Here is a 16981-nt window from a genome sequence, read left to right on the forward strand (position 1 = left end):
ACTTCCTAAAATTTTAGAAGTGCCCCGATTTCGCTTCTCACTCCCGCTTCCTTAACTGACAACTCTGGTTGTAAAAGTGATTTGGGGATCGATCCGTGCGCAAGAGAGATGACTTTTGTGGTTTGCTCAAGTAAAAGTGCATTTTCACAAATTTTTCACTCAAGGATGTGGGTTAAGGTAAAAAAATCTTTATTTTGAGTAAAATTACAAAACCTCAAAAAATTATGCCCCCGATCCCCCACCATACGGCCAAGGGACGCTACCCCTTGCGAACTTATCACGAAGTTGGATTTGCGGAAATTAGTGATTTATATCAATGTAGAAATCATGCTCCACACTTCAACAAAGATGACATTAGATGATCCGGCATGGCAATGGGCCACTTAAGTAATGAATGAAAATAGATTGAAAATCGAGTGAAAATATTGCCATAATATTTTTATTTATGCAATATGAAAGTATAAGTCTTGTGGCATATTTTTAATTACAAGATATTTAATATTTTGCATTGTTCTTGTGAGATAGTTGATGTTTGATGATGTCTTATGCAACTCATAGAGACATTAATGCTTCATATATGATTTTATTGTTGTATTTTGTGCAATTAATCATTGTTTCATGTGTTATGATTTTTTTTAGAATTTTTGTGATTTTTTTCTTCTAATTTTTCATGATTTTTTGGAATTTTTTATTTTATTATTATTTTTTATTATTTTTTACGATACGATATGATACTATACGTATCTTATTTTGGGCTTGACCGATACATGTAACAATACGATACTTACAACCTTGGTCAGTACAAATGGAACCGTAGTTGCTCCTCTAGTGTCTTCTCGATTCTCTTTGTATTTGTCTTCAATATTAAGATATTAATTAGAATACACAAGTTGTACTAAAGTAGATCCACTAAGTATCTTAATGTTACCTGTGCTTCATTCATGTTGTAGGCGACAAATACAAGATCATTTAATCAAGAGGCTCCAATCTATTACTTTTTCTATGTGGATGCACTATGAAAAACTCCAATTTCTTGCATCTACTTGTGCTGCATCCCTTAATACATTGTGCAAACCTAGATAATGAAAGAGCATCTCCACCAAACCTATTCCACCATTGATCTAAACCAACAAAAAAAATATATCATGAGAGAAAATCCTTGCAACACAAAAATACATAATTAAATATAATAACGTTGAATTTCAACTGCATACCTGGCCACAATGAACAATACATGATAGGAGGGCATCTTGTAACCAGCTCCTATACTGGCTATTGCATCAGCCATAGCCTGAAAATGATAAGAGTTTGCAACGATGAATGTTATGCAAGTCTCATAAAAAAATGCCCAATTGCTAGATCTGCCTATTCAATCATTTGCTTGGAGGTCATGGCAGAGCGTATATTTGGTTGCGCTCTTGGAGTCGTAAATCTCCTATCTCCTCTCCTTCCCCTACTACTACCACCACCAGGTCCACCATGAGTTGCTGCTTGTCCCCACCTCCACCCCTTGCCCTTCTATTGTCGTAAGATCTCCAACTCCTCAGTGGGGCCAATCACGCTGTCAGTTGCTTTCCCATGCGCCTCTAGTGCCATTTCTAGCTCTTTATAGGGTTGGGACATATTGTAGCCCCCAATTTCTATCGCTTTGTCTCTTCTAAGATTCCTTCAATAGCTCATCCATCTGCCATTTCACAACATTTGGCAGATTTTGAGAAGTGCAAGTGGCCGTATTAAGCCCTATGTTAGCTAAAAAGGTTTCCATGAATTTGCCTCTTACAATAGTTGTACCAGTTCAACATCCTATTTCTTTCATAAACCAGTGTACAATGATCCCATGCCATGTCTCTTGATGCAACCATGCTCCAAATATGTTGAATCAAACCCTCTAGGGTTTAGATTTGAGCTATGTAACAGGGATTCAGTTAGAGGGGTGCTGCACCCGCGTCGACGCGTCTCGACGCGGGTGCGGGTGCGGGTGCGGTCAACCCAACCCTGGGTGCGTTGACCGCACCCAGGGTCAGCAGGACCCGCGCCGGGGGGAACCCCCGGACCCCCCTTATATATATTTACATTTTTGCCTCTGCCGCACCCAAGGTTTTTGAAAGTGCCGCACCTCCGCACCCGCACCCGCACCCACACCCATGTGACATAGGATTTGAGGGTTAGAGGGCACAAAAATGTTTATGATGAAAATAGGCAGATTTAGGATAAATCATACTGCTATGACTTGGTTTTAATTGTTATAAGCCAAAAAATGAGTGTGTAGGATGAAAATGAGGGGTTTTAGGGTTTGGTTTTATGGGTTAGAAGGAAAAAAAAGATTGGGTAGGACGAAAATAGGTGAGATTTGAGGCAAATCACACTTTTAGGGCTCAGATCTAGTTGAAGCCCTACTTTTTAGAGTAGATTTGATCTCAAAATTTAGTGGGTAGGCATAGAAAAGGGGTTTGGGAGGGAGAACTTGAAAATATGGGATCAAAATGACCCTTGGGGGTTGAAAAATGCCCCCCTATAAGTGGTTGGTCGCCACTTTTTCAGTGTCGAAAAAGTAAAAAAAAAATGCTAGACCTGTACGATACATGGTGTATCACACAATACGATATGATAGACCCATGTATCGTACAGTCCATGTCGTATCAGTACGATAATTGTACCGAATACGATATAGGTCTCAAATTGTATCGGTTCTCCTATTGATACTACGATATATCATATTGTATTGTATTGATAACACTGGTGTAAATCATGAAGGATAAGATTGCAAATGAGAAAGGAATGTGCATTTTATATTTTATGGTTTTGTTTGTATAATTCTTTAAATCTCTCTTTTCTCTCTCTCTCATATATATATATATATATATATATATATATATATATATTCATATTCGTGTCTAGTTTTTAAGTCACATCGTGTTTGACACTTCTTCCCGTCCGATACTAACACCCATGTTAACGTCCAAGTAACAGAGTAAAAGTCAATTGAGGTTCTTATCTATCCAAGTGTTTTAAAAGGTATGCTTGAAGGGAAAATATTTTTTATAATTAAATTATGATAAATAGGGGTGGCAAAACCTAACACGACCTGTCAACCTGCCTCTTAGGCGGGTTCGGGTTTGGCTTAAACTAACCCATTTAATAAAAGGGCCGACCCGCCTAACACGTTTATTAAACGGGTCGGGTTCGTGTTAGGGGTATGCCAACCCGGCTGACCCGTTTAATAAATGGGTTAGGCGGGCAGGTCAACCCGTTTACCCGAACCTGACCCGCCAACACGCCCACTAACCCGCCAACTCGTTTACCAGACCCAACCCGTTTATTAAACGGGTTGGCGGGTCGTGTAACAACCCCAACTCATACCCTTTGAAAATGCGGAATATTTTTTTTTAAGAGTTGCGGAAAACTTCCCAGAGACCCGGGGTCCTCATAGTTCCAATTTCAACTGAATAGCCCAAACACCACAAACAAACTTACAACCATTATCCATAAGAACCAAAATAATTTCTTTATTTATACATAAGAGTAAATTTCAGAGACAATGTTTTATTCAACTGAAAATAAAGCAACAACTGAAAAAACAAGAAGAACTGAAATAAAAGAAAGAGCCAAGCCCAAGTATACCTCATCAATTCCCAGTAGCCAGTCCAACCTCACTGCTCACTATTTTCTGTGAAAAACCAACAAAGTAGGGTGTCAGAACCCAAATTCTGAGCCCAACTACTTCTAAAGAAAACCAGGTGAGACAAAGAACATGAATAAGATTTCATGTAATAATTTGAGTGAGTGCAGATATAACAATTTGTAGAATTTAAGTAACTATACATGCAACCAGTTATATATGCTAAGCAGGAAGAAACAGTAACGCATGAGCATATACAAGAACTAAGTAACAAGATCTTTCAACATGCTTTTTAGGAAGTAAATAACATACACCCATCATTCTATCATGATTTAGAGAACAATTCAATTATGCATGATCTATTCATAGCAGAAAAATGCATGATTATGTGCAAGGCATGATTCATTTTGTTATCTTTCATTTAAGTTTCATTTTGCCATATGCATGCCCTATTAAATGCACGTAACTTTAAGTTACTCTTTTTAATTGTCGTTGCCCGTGGATACACCAAACGGGTATAAACCCCGAAGTTAAGTAGGTTCCCAGGGTAGCTTAGCACACAATTTATATTTTATTACTGGGTTCCAACTTAGCTCTCGACCGAATCACCTTCAGAACATTAGACCTCCACATCTAATGTCAGGGACACAAGGGACACCCCACGTCCACAAGTGTCACTTGGTACCATAAACAACAGCTGTGTCGAACACAACACCCCCAGGTAAAGTGACGGACTCTCCCTAAAACTGCGTCAAGGAGAAAGAACCTCAATATCGGGTTCAGGGGACAAAATTACAGCACACGGAGTTTTTGTATCCTCACAGTCTCCCCAAGACCGGATCTTTAAGATTCCCATACTCCAGACGAGATATCTAAGAACGTATATTATACTGTTCTTATTCATTATATTTTTATTAAAGTCAATTATTTAAGTTTGCAATATCATATGCAAAAGTAAAGTAGAAACTCGCATCCTCCCTTGCGGGGACCCTTACGGGACTCCAGCCCGTGAGGACAACTAGAACAATGTAGTAGTGTGTTATACCAACTTATGTGGTTTAAGTGATGCAGTTAAAAAATATATGAAAAGAAACCAAATCCACGGCTCTCGAGGACGGTGATGGTCCATTTAGGCCATCGGTGCATCACATAATAAAACCAAAGTAGTGTTTTATTCATAATACTAAGCCAAAGTGCCAAATGCATGTGTACTCATGCAAATATAAACTCAATCATAAGCATGTCATTTCTCAATCATATGCATCCTTGTTATGTGTGTTACTTACATCACATACGTGTATTCACTAATGCATACCTCTTTTGAGTGTGTGAGTGTGCACATACATTACAAATTCTCATCAAGCATACATGCTCACAAAAATATCAATAACCGTTCCATGATCACATTCATGATTGTACAACCAGTAAAATGATATGCAAAGATAACATTTCACATATTCACCGGGCAGAAGTGTAAGTTTCTGCATATGCTAGAGAAACTGGCCGGGCTTACCAATCCCAGACCCGCCAACCTCCTAGCTAGAAAATATAGTCAATTCAGTCCAGCCGACTGAGCCTGTCAACCAGCCCAGACGACTGGATCAGCTGGAGTTGGCCGTCCAGCAAAAACCACTGATTATGCTGAAAATGCATAAGCTTTCAAGAGTAGTGCCTTATAATGGACTGGCAAAGGCAAGTATAACATTCGATTCCCGTTAAACCGTGGGTCATGGCATAGGCAGCTCATGTGCATTGCAGGCGAAAATGATGTTAAATACTAAGTTTTAGTTTTCCCTAAGTGCAGATTTTCAATTAACAGCCAACATCATCACCTAAAGATGAAAATAAACATGTTTATAAGGTTTCAGTTTTCCGTAAATGCATATTTTAAACCGTCTGTCTTCAACATTATATAGAAATAAAAATGAGCATTTCTACTGAGCTTCATTTTAAACTACCATCAAACATTTCTATAAGGGAATTTTGGCAGCCTAACGTATCAATGTACAGGGGCTAGTATGAATATTTTCAGAAACCCGCAAATTCATTTATCACCCTTCATCTCACAGAAAATAGATTACAAAGGTTGTATTTCACAGAACAAAACTTTAACTTAAATACACCGATCTCACTAATATCATGCATAAAATGACAAAAATCAACAAGGCAGATCGATTACCATAAGGACTGTCAAACAAAACAAAAAAAAGAATTCATTCCCAAACCAATCGCTCAGGGTAATGAGAACAGGGAAAACCCTTGTTTCACGATTTCAGGGTATCTGTGCCCATCAGAAATCCGTAAATCCTCTTAGGAAAATCCAAAAACAAACTCGTTAACAGAGATCTGAAACCCTTTAACATAAATCAAACTCCTTCTATCAGGAAAATCTTAAATCCCCAAAATTTGCAGATTTCGGATTCCCTACCTCCATTCACTCAGATTTTCATAGCTGCTGAAATCTACTCGGTTTGCACATATCGAAAGGTACCTCAAATCTCCCTTTCACTGTGTGTTTCCGGTAACCACAAAATCGGAATAAAAAACCTTCAAAATAACAATTCGAATTGCCATTCACGGAACCCACACACACATCTCTCGACAGATGGGAACCCTAAAGAAGAAAAACAGGAAATCCTACCAACCACGCAGAACTCTCTGGGTTTCTCATCTCGAATCTATACACGGAATCGAACCCATCTTCGATTACTCACCCAGACTCCAAAGAAGAGTCGTACCTTTCTCCGATGAGTTTTCTGGGGATTGGAGACAACCGTTGCGAGAGAAGGGTCGGCTGAGGTCGATCTCCCCACTGTCGAACTCAGGTTGAGGGGAAACAAGGAGGAGGAAGAAGAAACTCCGCTTGACAAGGGTGGCGTGTATGCCTGCCGCGAGTGGGAAGCTGTCGGCGATGGAGGCTCTGACGATGTGCACGAAAACGAGAGGGAGAGATGAGAGAGAGATGGGAGAGGAGAGAACAAGGGTACCGACCTTTTATGAAGAAGGAGGAGGCCCTCCGAAAGTGGCAGAGGCAATTACCACAACTCTGGCGTCTGCGACCCATCCACCCCCCCTCTCTTCCTTGCGATCGGGGTTAGGGTTCTCTCTGAACCCTAACGCCTGTTACAGAAAATCGGGCAACCCTTATCGGGTTGCCTTATTAAACCCCCTCCCCCCCTCCTCTTTATCGTTTTAACGAGCGGGTCGGGTCCGGGTCTGCGATCTGCGACTCAGGATCCAAACCCGGTCGCAGTTCTGAACCCGTGCCTCCCACTCGGTATGGATCCACGGATTGGATCCGAATAGATCCAATCGTGGATCCCCTAAAAATACTTGTATAATATATATATATATATAATCATTTATATGTATATATAGGGTATTTTACCTATCTCCATAAGAATCCTATCTGGGTCTTGGATCCGGAATGTTGATCCCAAGCCCATTTATGCATTATATACATAGTTGTCACTTGAATAATTCACTTAATTAAAAAATTTGCACTTATATATATACATATAAGTTTATACGAGATAAATATATACGTAAAGATCCCTTTATGGGTCCCGGATCCGAGACTTGGATCTCAGGCCCAAATCACAATGTTATGAAATTTCTATATAACATTCTTAAATAAATGCCTAAAATTTACGGTTATTACATCCCTACCCCCTTAAAAGAATTTCGTCCGCGAAATCAAAACGTACCAAATAAGTGTGGGTAGTACCAAAATTAAATATCACACGAGCCTAATGATTGACAACTAAGAAGATACCTTAGACCAGATCAGTCTCATCGTCTTGTGTGGTTGTTGTAACGGCATAAACCCTCCCATTAGTCCTCCGTTGACCCTGTTGCGGTTGAGGTATCTGTTGTGGCTGTTGAGGTGGTTGTTGTCCTTCCTGAGCCGTTGGCTTGTTCGGACAGAAAGGAGCAATGTGCTCTGGCTGCCAGCACTGATAGCAAATCCCCTTAAACAACGAGCAAAAACCTAGTGTATGGTTCTTATCGCACTTGCGATATGTTGGTGGGGTCTTTCCTTGTTGCCCCTCATGGGTCTGCTGCTTCTTGCCACCCTGAGTCTTTCCACCTGCAGGTGGGTCCTTCCTCTTTCCGCCCGAAGCATCCCCTCCATTGATGCCTCCCTTTTGCGATATATTTCTAGAACTCTCCCAATCCTTGGTCAGAACGGTAGCCGACTCGATCGCATCAGCCAAAGTAGTAGGCCGACTCGTCAGGACGCGAGTCCGCAACCCATCCTTCAATCTGTGCACATACTTCGCCGCCTTGCCTTTTCACTCTTGAAGAGGTTCGGACAGTACCTCTTGAGACTCCGGAATCTCGTAGTGTAGTCCACCAAACTCATGGTTCCTTGAGTCAAATCAAGGAACTCTCGTTGCATCTGTTCCTCAGCGCAAGAAGGAAAATATGCATCCAAAAACTCCTCTTTGAACACTCCTCAGATGATCTCGTCCCAACCGGCGAACTTCACCCTTCGTAGGGTGTCCCACCACTTCTTGGCATTGCCCTTCAGACGGTACGTCCCAAAAGGTGTCTTTCTATCCTCGGGGACAGGTAGGACGTCGAACACCCGCTCCATCTCCTCGACCCAGCTCTCTGCAGCTTCTGGGTTTGCCTTTCTTGAAAAAGTTGGCGGATCCAACTTTAGGAACCTTTCGAAGGAAACGCCGCCCAAATTCGAACCAACGTCGACCGGAGGTTCACACACGTCTGCCTGAGCCGCCTGCGCTGCTTGAGCTGCCTAAGCAGCTTGTGCCGCCTACATAGCCTGTGCAGCCTGCAGAGCTTGAGCAGTTTGGGTTGCCTGGGCCGTCATAGTCTCGGTCAGGGTGTGAATGACCTCCATCATAAAGTCTCTCTGCTCTTGCCAATTTGCAGGAGCATCAGTGGAAGACAAAGCACCTCGGCGTGAGTACGACATCTACAACGCACATATCTTTCACAAATTAGACTCTTACTGATCCTACCCCCTTGGGGTTGATCACGAACAACAATCGTTCATACCATTACACTAAGACTTTTAGTTTCACACAAATAAAAATTGAACTATGAATGCAATCAATCATGCATAGTTCATATGCTTTAAATAACAGTACTAGATAGCCTTACCAGTGAAGAAGACTGCTCTAGAGGACGAGTCACAACTTGTTGACGCTTCAGGATAGGGCTCACATACCAAAAATAAGAATTTAATACTTAAAGATGATCAAATTGCAAGTCTTTGTGGTGGCTCTGATACCAAACCTGTAACGACCCCAACACATACCCTTTGAAAATGCAGAATATTTTATTTTTTTTAAATAGTGCGGAAAACTTCCAGAGACCGGGGTTCTAACAGTTCCAATTCCAAATGGATAGCCAAACACCACAAACGAACTTACAACCATCATCCATAAGAACCAAAACAATTTCTTTATTTATGAATAAGAGTAAATTTCAGAGACAATGTTTTATTCGACTGAAAATAAAGCAACAACTGAAAAAGCAAGAAGAACCGAAACAAAAGAAAGAGTCACTCGGTCCCCTGCTGAAACTGTCAAGATCCAAGTATGACTCTCATCCATTCCCAGTAGCCAGTCCAACCTCACTGCTTGCCATTTCCAGTGAAAAACCAACAAAGTAGGGTGTCAGAACCGAAATTCTGAGCACAACTACTTTTAAAGAAACGAGGTGAGACAAAAAACATGGATAAGATTTCATGTAATGATTTGAGTGAGTGCAGATATAACAATTTGTGGTGGCTCTTATACCAAACCTGTAACGACCCCAACTCATACTCTTTAAAAATGCAAAATATTTTTTTTCTAAGAGTTGGGGAAAACTTCCCAGAGACCCGGGGTCATCACAGTTCCAATTCCAACTGGATAGCCCAAACATCATAAATGAACTTGCAACCATCATCCATAAGAACCAAAGTAATTTCTTTATTTATGAATAAGAGTAAATTTCAGAGACAATGTTTTATTCGACTCAAAATAAAACAGCAACTGAAAAAGCAAGAAGAACTGAAACAAAAGAAAGAGCCACTCTGTCCCCTGCTGAAGTTGTCAAGCCCAAGTATGACTCATCAATTCCCAGAAGCCAGTCCAACCTCACTGCTCACCGTTTCCTGTGAAAAACCAACAAAGTAGGGTGTCAGAACCAAAATTCTGAGCACAACTACTTCTAAAGAAAACCAGGTGAGACAAAGAACATGGATAAGATTTCATGTAATAATTTGAGTGAGTGCAGATATAACAATTTGTAGAATTTAAGTAACTATACATGCAACCAGTTATATATGCTAGTGCAATGCATGATTCATTTTGTTATCTTTCATTTAAGTTTCATTTTGCCATATGCATGCCATATTAAATGCACACAACTTTAAGTTCCTTTTTTTAATTATCGTTGCCTGCGGATACACCAAACGGGTATAAACCCTGAAGTTAAGTAGGTTCCCAGGGTAGCTTAGCACACAATTTATATTTTATTACTGGGTTCCAACTTAGCTCTCGACCGAATCACCTTCGGAACATTAGACCTCCACATCTAATGTCAGGGACACAAGGGACACCCCACGCCAACAAGTGTCACTTCCTTGGTACCATAAACAACAGCTGTGTCGAACACACCACCCCCAGGTAAAGTGGCGGACTCTCCCTAAAACCGTGACAAAGAGAAAGAACCTCAATATCGGGTTCAGGGGACAAAATTACAGCACACGGAGTTTTTGTATCCTCACAGTCTCCCCAAGACCGGATCTTTAAGATTCCCATACTCCAGATGAGATATCCCAGAACGTATATTATATTGTTCTTATTCATTATATTTTTATTAAAGTCAATTCTTTAAGTTTGCAACACTATATGCAAAAGTAAAGTAGAAACCCGCATCCTCCCTTGCGGGGACCCTTACGGGACTTCAGCCCGTGAGGACAACTAGAACAGTGTAGTAGTGTGTTATACCAACTTATGTGGTTTAAGTGATGCAGTTAAAAACATATGTGAAAAGAAACCAAATCCACGGCTCTCCAGGACGGTGATGGTCTATTTAGGCCATCGGTGCATCATATAATAAAACCAAAGTAGTGTTTTATTCATAATACTAAGCCAAAGTGTCAAATGCATGTGTACTCATGCAAATATAAACTCAATCATAAGCATGTCATTTCTCAATCATATGCATCCTTGTTATGTGTGTTACCTACATCACATATGTGTATTCACCAATGCATACCTCTTTTGAGTGTGTGAGTGTGCACATACATTACAGATTCTCATCAAGCATACATGCTCACAAAAATATCAATAACCGTTCCATGATTACATTCATGATTGTACAACCAGGAAAATGATATGCTAAGATAACATTTCACATATTCACCGGGCAGAAGTGTAAGTTTCTACATATGCTTGAGAAACTGGTCGGGCTTACCAATCCCAGACCCGCCAACCTCCTAGCTAGAAAATATAGTCAATTCAGTCCAGCCGATTGAGCCTGTCAACCAGCCCAGCCGACTGGATCAGCTGGAGTTGGCCGTCCAGCAAAAACCACTGATTATGCTGAAAATGCATAAGCTTTCAAGAGTAGCGCCTTAATCGACTGGCAAAGGCAAGTATAACATTCGATTCCCGTTAAACCGTGGGTCATGGCATAGGCAGCTCATGTGCATTGCAGGTGAAAATGATGTTAAATACTAAGTTTTAGTTTTCCCTAAGTGCAGATTTTCAATTAACAGCCAACATCATCACCTAAAGATGAAAATAAACATTTTATAAGGTTTCAGTTTACCGTAAATGCATATTTTAAACTGTCTATCTTCAACATTATATAGAAATAAAAATAAGCATTTCTACTAAGCTTCATTTTAAACTACCATCAAACATTTCTATAAGGGAATTTTGGCAGCCTAACGTATCAATGTACAGGGGCTAGTATGAATATTTTCAGAAACCCGCAAATTCATTTATCACCCTTCATCTCACAGAAAATAGATTACAAAGGTTGTATTTCACAGAACAAAACTTTAACTTAAATACACTGATCTCACTAATATCATGCATAAAATGACAGAAATCAACAAGGCAGATCGATTACCATAAGGACTGTCAAACAAAACAAAAAAAAGAATTCATTCTCAAACCAATCGCTCAGGGTAATGAGAACAGGGAAAACCCTTGTTTCACGATTTCAGGGTATCTGTCCCCATCAGAAATCCGTAAACCCTCTTAGGAAAATCCAAAAACAAACTCGTTAACAGAGATCTGAAACCCTTTAACATAAATCAAACCCCTTCTATCAGGGAAATCTTAAATCCCGAAAATTTGCAGATTTCGGATTCCCTACCTCCATTCACTCAGATTTTCATAGCTGCCGAAATCGACTCGGTTTGCACATATCGAAAGGTACCCCAAATCTCCCTTTCACTATGTGTTTCCGACAACCACAAAACCGGAATCAAAAACCCCCAAAATAACAATTCGAATTGCCATTCACGGAACCCACACACACATCTCTCAACAGATGGGAACCCTAAAGAAAAACAGGAAATCCTACCAACCACGCAGAGCTCCTTGGGTTTCTCATCTCGAATCTATACACGGAATCGAACCCATCTTCGATTCTTCGCCCAGACTCCAAAGAAGAGTCTTACCTTTCTCCGATGAGTTTTCCGGGGATTGGAGACAACCGTTGAGAGAGAAGGGTCGGCTGAGGTCGATCTCCCCACTGTCGAACTCAGGTTGAGGGAAAACAACGAGGAAGAAGAAACTCCGCTTGACAAGGGTGGCGTGTATGCCTGCCGCGGGTGGGAAGCTGCCGGTGATGGAGGCTCTGACGATGTGCACGAAAATGAGAGGGAGAGATGAGAGAGAGATGGGAGAGGAGAGAACAGGGGTACCGACCTTTTATGAAGAAGGAGGAGGCCCTCCGAAAGTGGCGGAGGCCGTTACCACAACTCTGGCGGCTGCGACCCATCCACCCCCCCTCTCTTCCTTGCGATCGGGGTTAGGGTTCTCTCTGAACCCTAACGCCTGTTACAGAAAATCGGGCAACCCTTATCGGGTTGCCTTATTAAACCCCCTCCCCCCCTCCTCTTTATCGTTTTAACGAGCGGGTCGGGTCCGGGTCTGCGACCTGCGACTCGGGATCCACACCCGGTCGTAGTTCTGAACCCGTGCCTCCCACTCGGTATGGATCCACGGATTGGATCCGAATAGATCCAATCGTGGATCCCCTAAAAATACATGTATAATATGTATATATATATATATATATGTATATATATGTATATAATCATTTATATGTATATATAGGGTATTTTACCTATATCCATAAGGATCCTATCTGGGTCTTGGATCCGAAATGTGGATCCCAAGCCCATTTATGCATTATATACATAGCTATCACTTGAATAATTCGCTTAATTAAAATTTTTGCACTTATATATATACATATAAGTTTATACGAGATAAATATATACGTAAAGATCCCTTTATGGGTCCCGGATCCGAGACTTGGATCTCAGGCCCAAATCACAATGTTATGAAATTTCTATATAACATTCCTAAATAAATGCCTAAAATTTATGGTTATTACAGGTCGTGTCGGGTTACCCGTTTAATAAACGGGTCGGGTTCGTGTTTGCCACAGCCGACCCGTTTATTAAACGGGTCAGGTTCGGGTTGAGGCATGCTGACCCGCCAACCCGCCGGGTCGGCCTGCCAAGCCGACCCGATTTCCACCCCTAATGATAAATCTTCTCTTGGACTTTAAAACAAAGTAATAATATAAAAGTAAACAATTTAAAAATATAAAACCAAAGAAATGCCTTGGCTTTAGAGAGGTGATCATGGACCCATCTGTAAAATTTTGAAATTTGTACTGAAATCATGGGGTTGACTTCTTATTCTTCAGGGATTTGAAATTCTCTCTATTTTTAACAGGTTCAAATAGAAAGATATTTTCTTATACCTGTAATATCTTAAATAAATGAAAATAAAATTAAAATTAAATTTAAATGTAAATGAGAATATTTCCTAGCCTGCTCTCTTCTCCTCCCTTCCTATAAATACCCCTAGGAAATAAGGGAAATGCATAATGGAAGGTAGAGGGGCTAAGGGCAAAGGTGCCGGGAGGAGAAAATTTTGTTTTTTATATTTGCTTCAACATATGCAAATGCAAAATATCTAATGCTCTAATGGTTGAACTTTTGGTATAGGTATCAGAATTATCTTTCTGAACAAACATCAGTCCATTTATTAGATCTTCTTAAACCTGTATGTATATTTCTCTCTCTCTCTCTCTCTCTCTCTCTCTCTCTCTCTCTCTCTCTCTCTCTCTCTCGCTCTCCCTCTCTGTGTTACTTGAATATGCAATGGATGATCCTTTTATTTTGGCATAACTATTGGAAATTCAATTCTTTCAAATGTGCATAAATACTTGCAGTAATTAATATACATTTCAGAAACTTATACTTTCAGGCCATGATCATGATCAATGTACTGTGACCCATATGGCTAAACATGGACCTGTGACAGAGGTAGTTTTTGTGGTTGTGTTTTGATCATTCTTATTCCATGTCTGTTGAATTCTGACAGATTTTGTTGTTGCTCCTATGTAGCACACAGTTGGGACTGTTAGTTGGCAGCAAGGGAATTTATATCCTTCTTTCATGTTGTTTTCTGTGCATCCTATGCCTTCTCCAAACATCTCCAACTTGGATGATTTTGTATCTGCCCAACTGTGTTTTCTTCCAAAGCAAACTCACATCTATATCTGGTAATTCCACTTGAATATTGTGAACTTATATTTTTTTATTTTTTGACTCTTAATGTTAGTTGATCAATTTAACAAGTCTGATGCCACTTCAGTCACTGATCTTGTCTTTATGAGCAAAATGAGCAGGTACATCGTCCTCTTTGTAATGACCCTTGTTCTGCTCACTTTGTGGCCAAAAAATGGTTTGCAATGCTGGCAATGGTATACTAATTTGGTTGCATTGATGGAAAGCATTGCTAGCAGCAGCCTGAAGCCTGGGACTAAAGCAAAGGATGAAGATGAGAACTGTGAATATGAGATGATATGGGATGCAGAAGGCTCAATGCATATTGTGAAGAAATCCTTAAAGGGGCCCTTTATGTCTTCAAATAATGTGAGGACTTCTGCAAAGTGCGTGAGTTGTGCCTGTCCAGGGGCTGTATTTGTTAAGTTGGATACACACCATGTACTGTGTTTGTGTGCAGTTTGAATTTATTGTGGTTGTTTCCAGGGGCACTGCTGTCATGCGGCCAACAGCGAAAAAACAAATCACTCTTGAAACAGAGCCATATTTTGAGCCAGGTGTGGAAGCGGATGTATTAAATTCTGACGAGTACATCAAGGGACATGGATTTACAAGATACAAATCAAAGTTTTCGACTCTACGAGTTGTGCGTGTTGTTAAATCTGTTTTGGCCATAATGGCTGTAAATGCCCCACTTTACATTATGTTGCTGTTCAAGGACTGGATTGATGCATGATTGCAGTCAATGTTGCATGCCAAGGTAGGACCTGTGACAATTTCTCCATCATTTTTTATTACTATATGGCTGCGGTATAGCACATGTAATATTTAAACTGGGAGCCCTTAGTTACGATGGTGTGACTCCACCCATCCAGCCCATCTCGCTCACTCCATTATCTCTTGTTTATTAATGAGTATCTGGAGTTGTCATTTGTATCATGTTTTTATTCTTTCAACTGAATTCTTGCTTGGCTCTACTTGAACGTACTTTTATTTACTATTTATAAGCGATAAAGAAAAATTACTGCTTCAAATAGCAATACGAGCGGACACCCATATGGCCAGCGGGGTGGTTGTGAAGGTAAGTGCCTCAGTGTTAGACACGACACACGATGGACTGAAGGCACCGGTTCAAACCCCGCTGGTGCACTGGGTGTGTCCATAGCTTTTGAAGGTGAGAGGGTGGTCAGTGGGCTCCGTCTGGGGTTTTCCTGGCTTGGCGGTGGGTCCATTAACTGGCCTGATACTGGGCTAGGGTTTCTCGTCCTAAAAAATACTGCTCAAGTGTATGTAAACAAAAGAACAGAACAGAGTATGGACGTGAAACATGTCATCTTGAAGATCTCTCTTCATCTCTACAGTAATTGCCTCCACCCTATTTGCTCTCTCTCTCTCTCTCTCTCCAAGGAGAAGCCCTCTGTCCCTCTTACTGGCCACATAGATCGTCCTTGGGATGATGCTGAATTTTCACAGCAAGACCGGGGATGATGCTGAACATTCATGTCCAGAAAGGAATTAGAAAGGGTTGTTCGGAGTCTATTAAAGAACAAATAGATCAGTTAAATGCCCATGCTATTTTATCGAGGCCATTTTTATTCTTAGCTATCACATTTTCAAAAACATAAGACATCTAAACTTTTTTTTTTCAGTTACAAATAAACGTGTAAAAACATCTCAAAGCAACCAAAATATAGAAACTCCTCTTGGGCAACGAGTGGAGTTTGACTGTCGGTTGGAAACAAAATAACTTGTTGGTTGTGAATGGTATGTACCAACCTAAGATATTGAGAATGAATTGATAAAACAGAAAATGACCATACGTAAAAACGACGTGTTATATTGCTTTGCTTGTCGGGTATCACAAACTCTCACTTTAAAGGATTGGTCTTTTCTATTAATCATAAAATTGCAAATACCTTACTAAAATTGCATATTTTGTACCAAAGTCATGGGATATTGTGTGAACATTCTTTTTTCTTCTTTTAAATGTCACTTAAATGTATGTTCACACATATTTTTTTGTGGCATTCAGGAAGCATGCAAAAATAAGTTTTGTTAACCGCTTTATGATTGTAACTTTGCAAATATCTTAGATAAAGAATTTCAGAGCGTGACATATTTGTATCTTTTCACAATTAGATGTAATCTTATAAAATATTCATATTTTCATACAAGCATAGTATAAAAGCAAAATTAAGGTTTTTGTGGTCTTCAACCAGTGAAAAATTATGGTCATTTTTTTAGGGCCAAGCATTGATGGTGAGGAGATCGATGATACTTCATCGATGAAAAATCATCGACAATGAGTTTTTCCAATAAGGGCATCTTATAGCATGAGTGGCATAGGAAATGAAATCTGCAACCCATTCTCATCATAGAGATCGCGAATGATGATGATGTAGAATTGATGACATACTGTATTTTTTTTACCAACACAGAGCCGATGTATCTCATAATCAACATTCGATCACATAGCATGGGTGGGATAGAAAGCAGTGATATGCCACATTCTTGAGGCCCAAGAGATGAAAATACCTCTGCACATACTATTTTTCTCCTCATCAAAGAGGCAGTGA

General features: G+C 40.2%; 1 protein-coding gene across 3 annotated transcripts in view; it reads left to right on the forward strand.

Moving 5' to 3' along the window:
* LOC149845139 (Calcineurin-like metallo-phosphoesterase superfamily protein) overlaps positions 1–15338 on the forward strand; it is a 66409-nt gene extending 51071 nt beyond the window's left edge. Inside the window, exons 10-14 of one of the 3 annotated variants that reach the window (XM_089995543.1) lie at positions 13842–13899; positions 14088–14162; positions 14244–14401; positions 14528–14791; positions 14892–15338. In XM_089995543.1, the coding sequence (XP_089851669.1) occupies positions 13842–13899; positions 14088–14162; positions 14244–14401; positions 14528–14791; positions 14892–15141 (805 nt within the window). In that variant the 3' untranslated portion in view covers positions 15142–15338. The remainder of the gene's footprint in view (positions 1–13841; positions 13900–14087; positions 14163–14243; positions 14402–14527; positions 14792–14891) is intronic. The other 2 variants (XM_089995544.1, XM_089995545.1) reach the window with 2 other exon arrangements.
* Positions 15339–16981: the final 1643 nt, after the last annotated feature.

The sequence above is a fragment of the Nuphar pumila genome, chromosome 2 (genome assembly GCF_984573655.1).
Source record: "Nuphar pumila chromosome 2, dmNupPumi1.hap1.1, whole genome shotgun sequence".
In the NCBI taxonomy this organism is placed as follows: domain Eukaryota; kingdom Viridiplantae; phylum Streptophyta; class Magnoliopsida; order Nymphaeales; family Nymphaeaceae; genus Nuphar; species Nuphar pumila.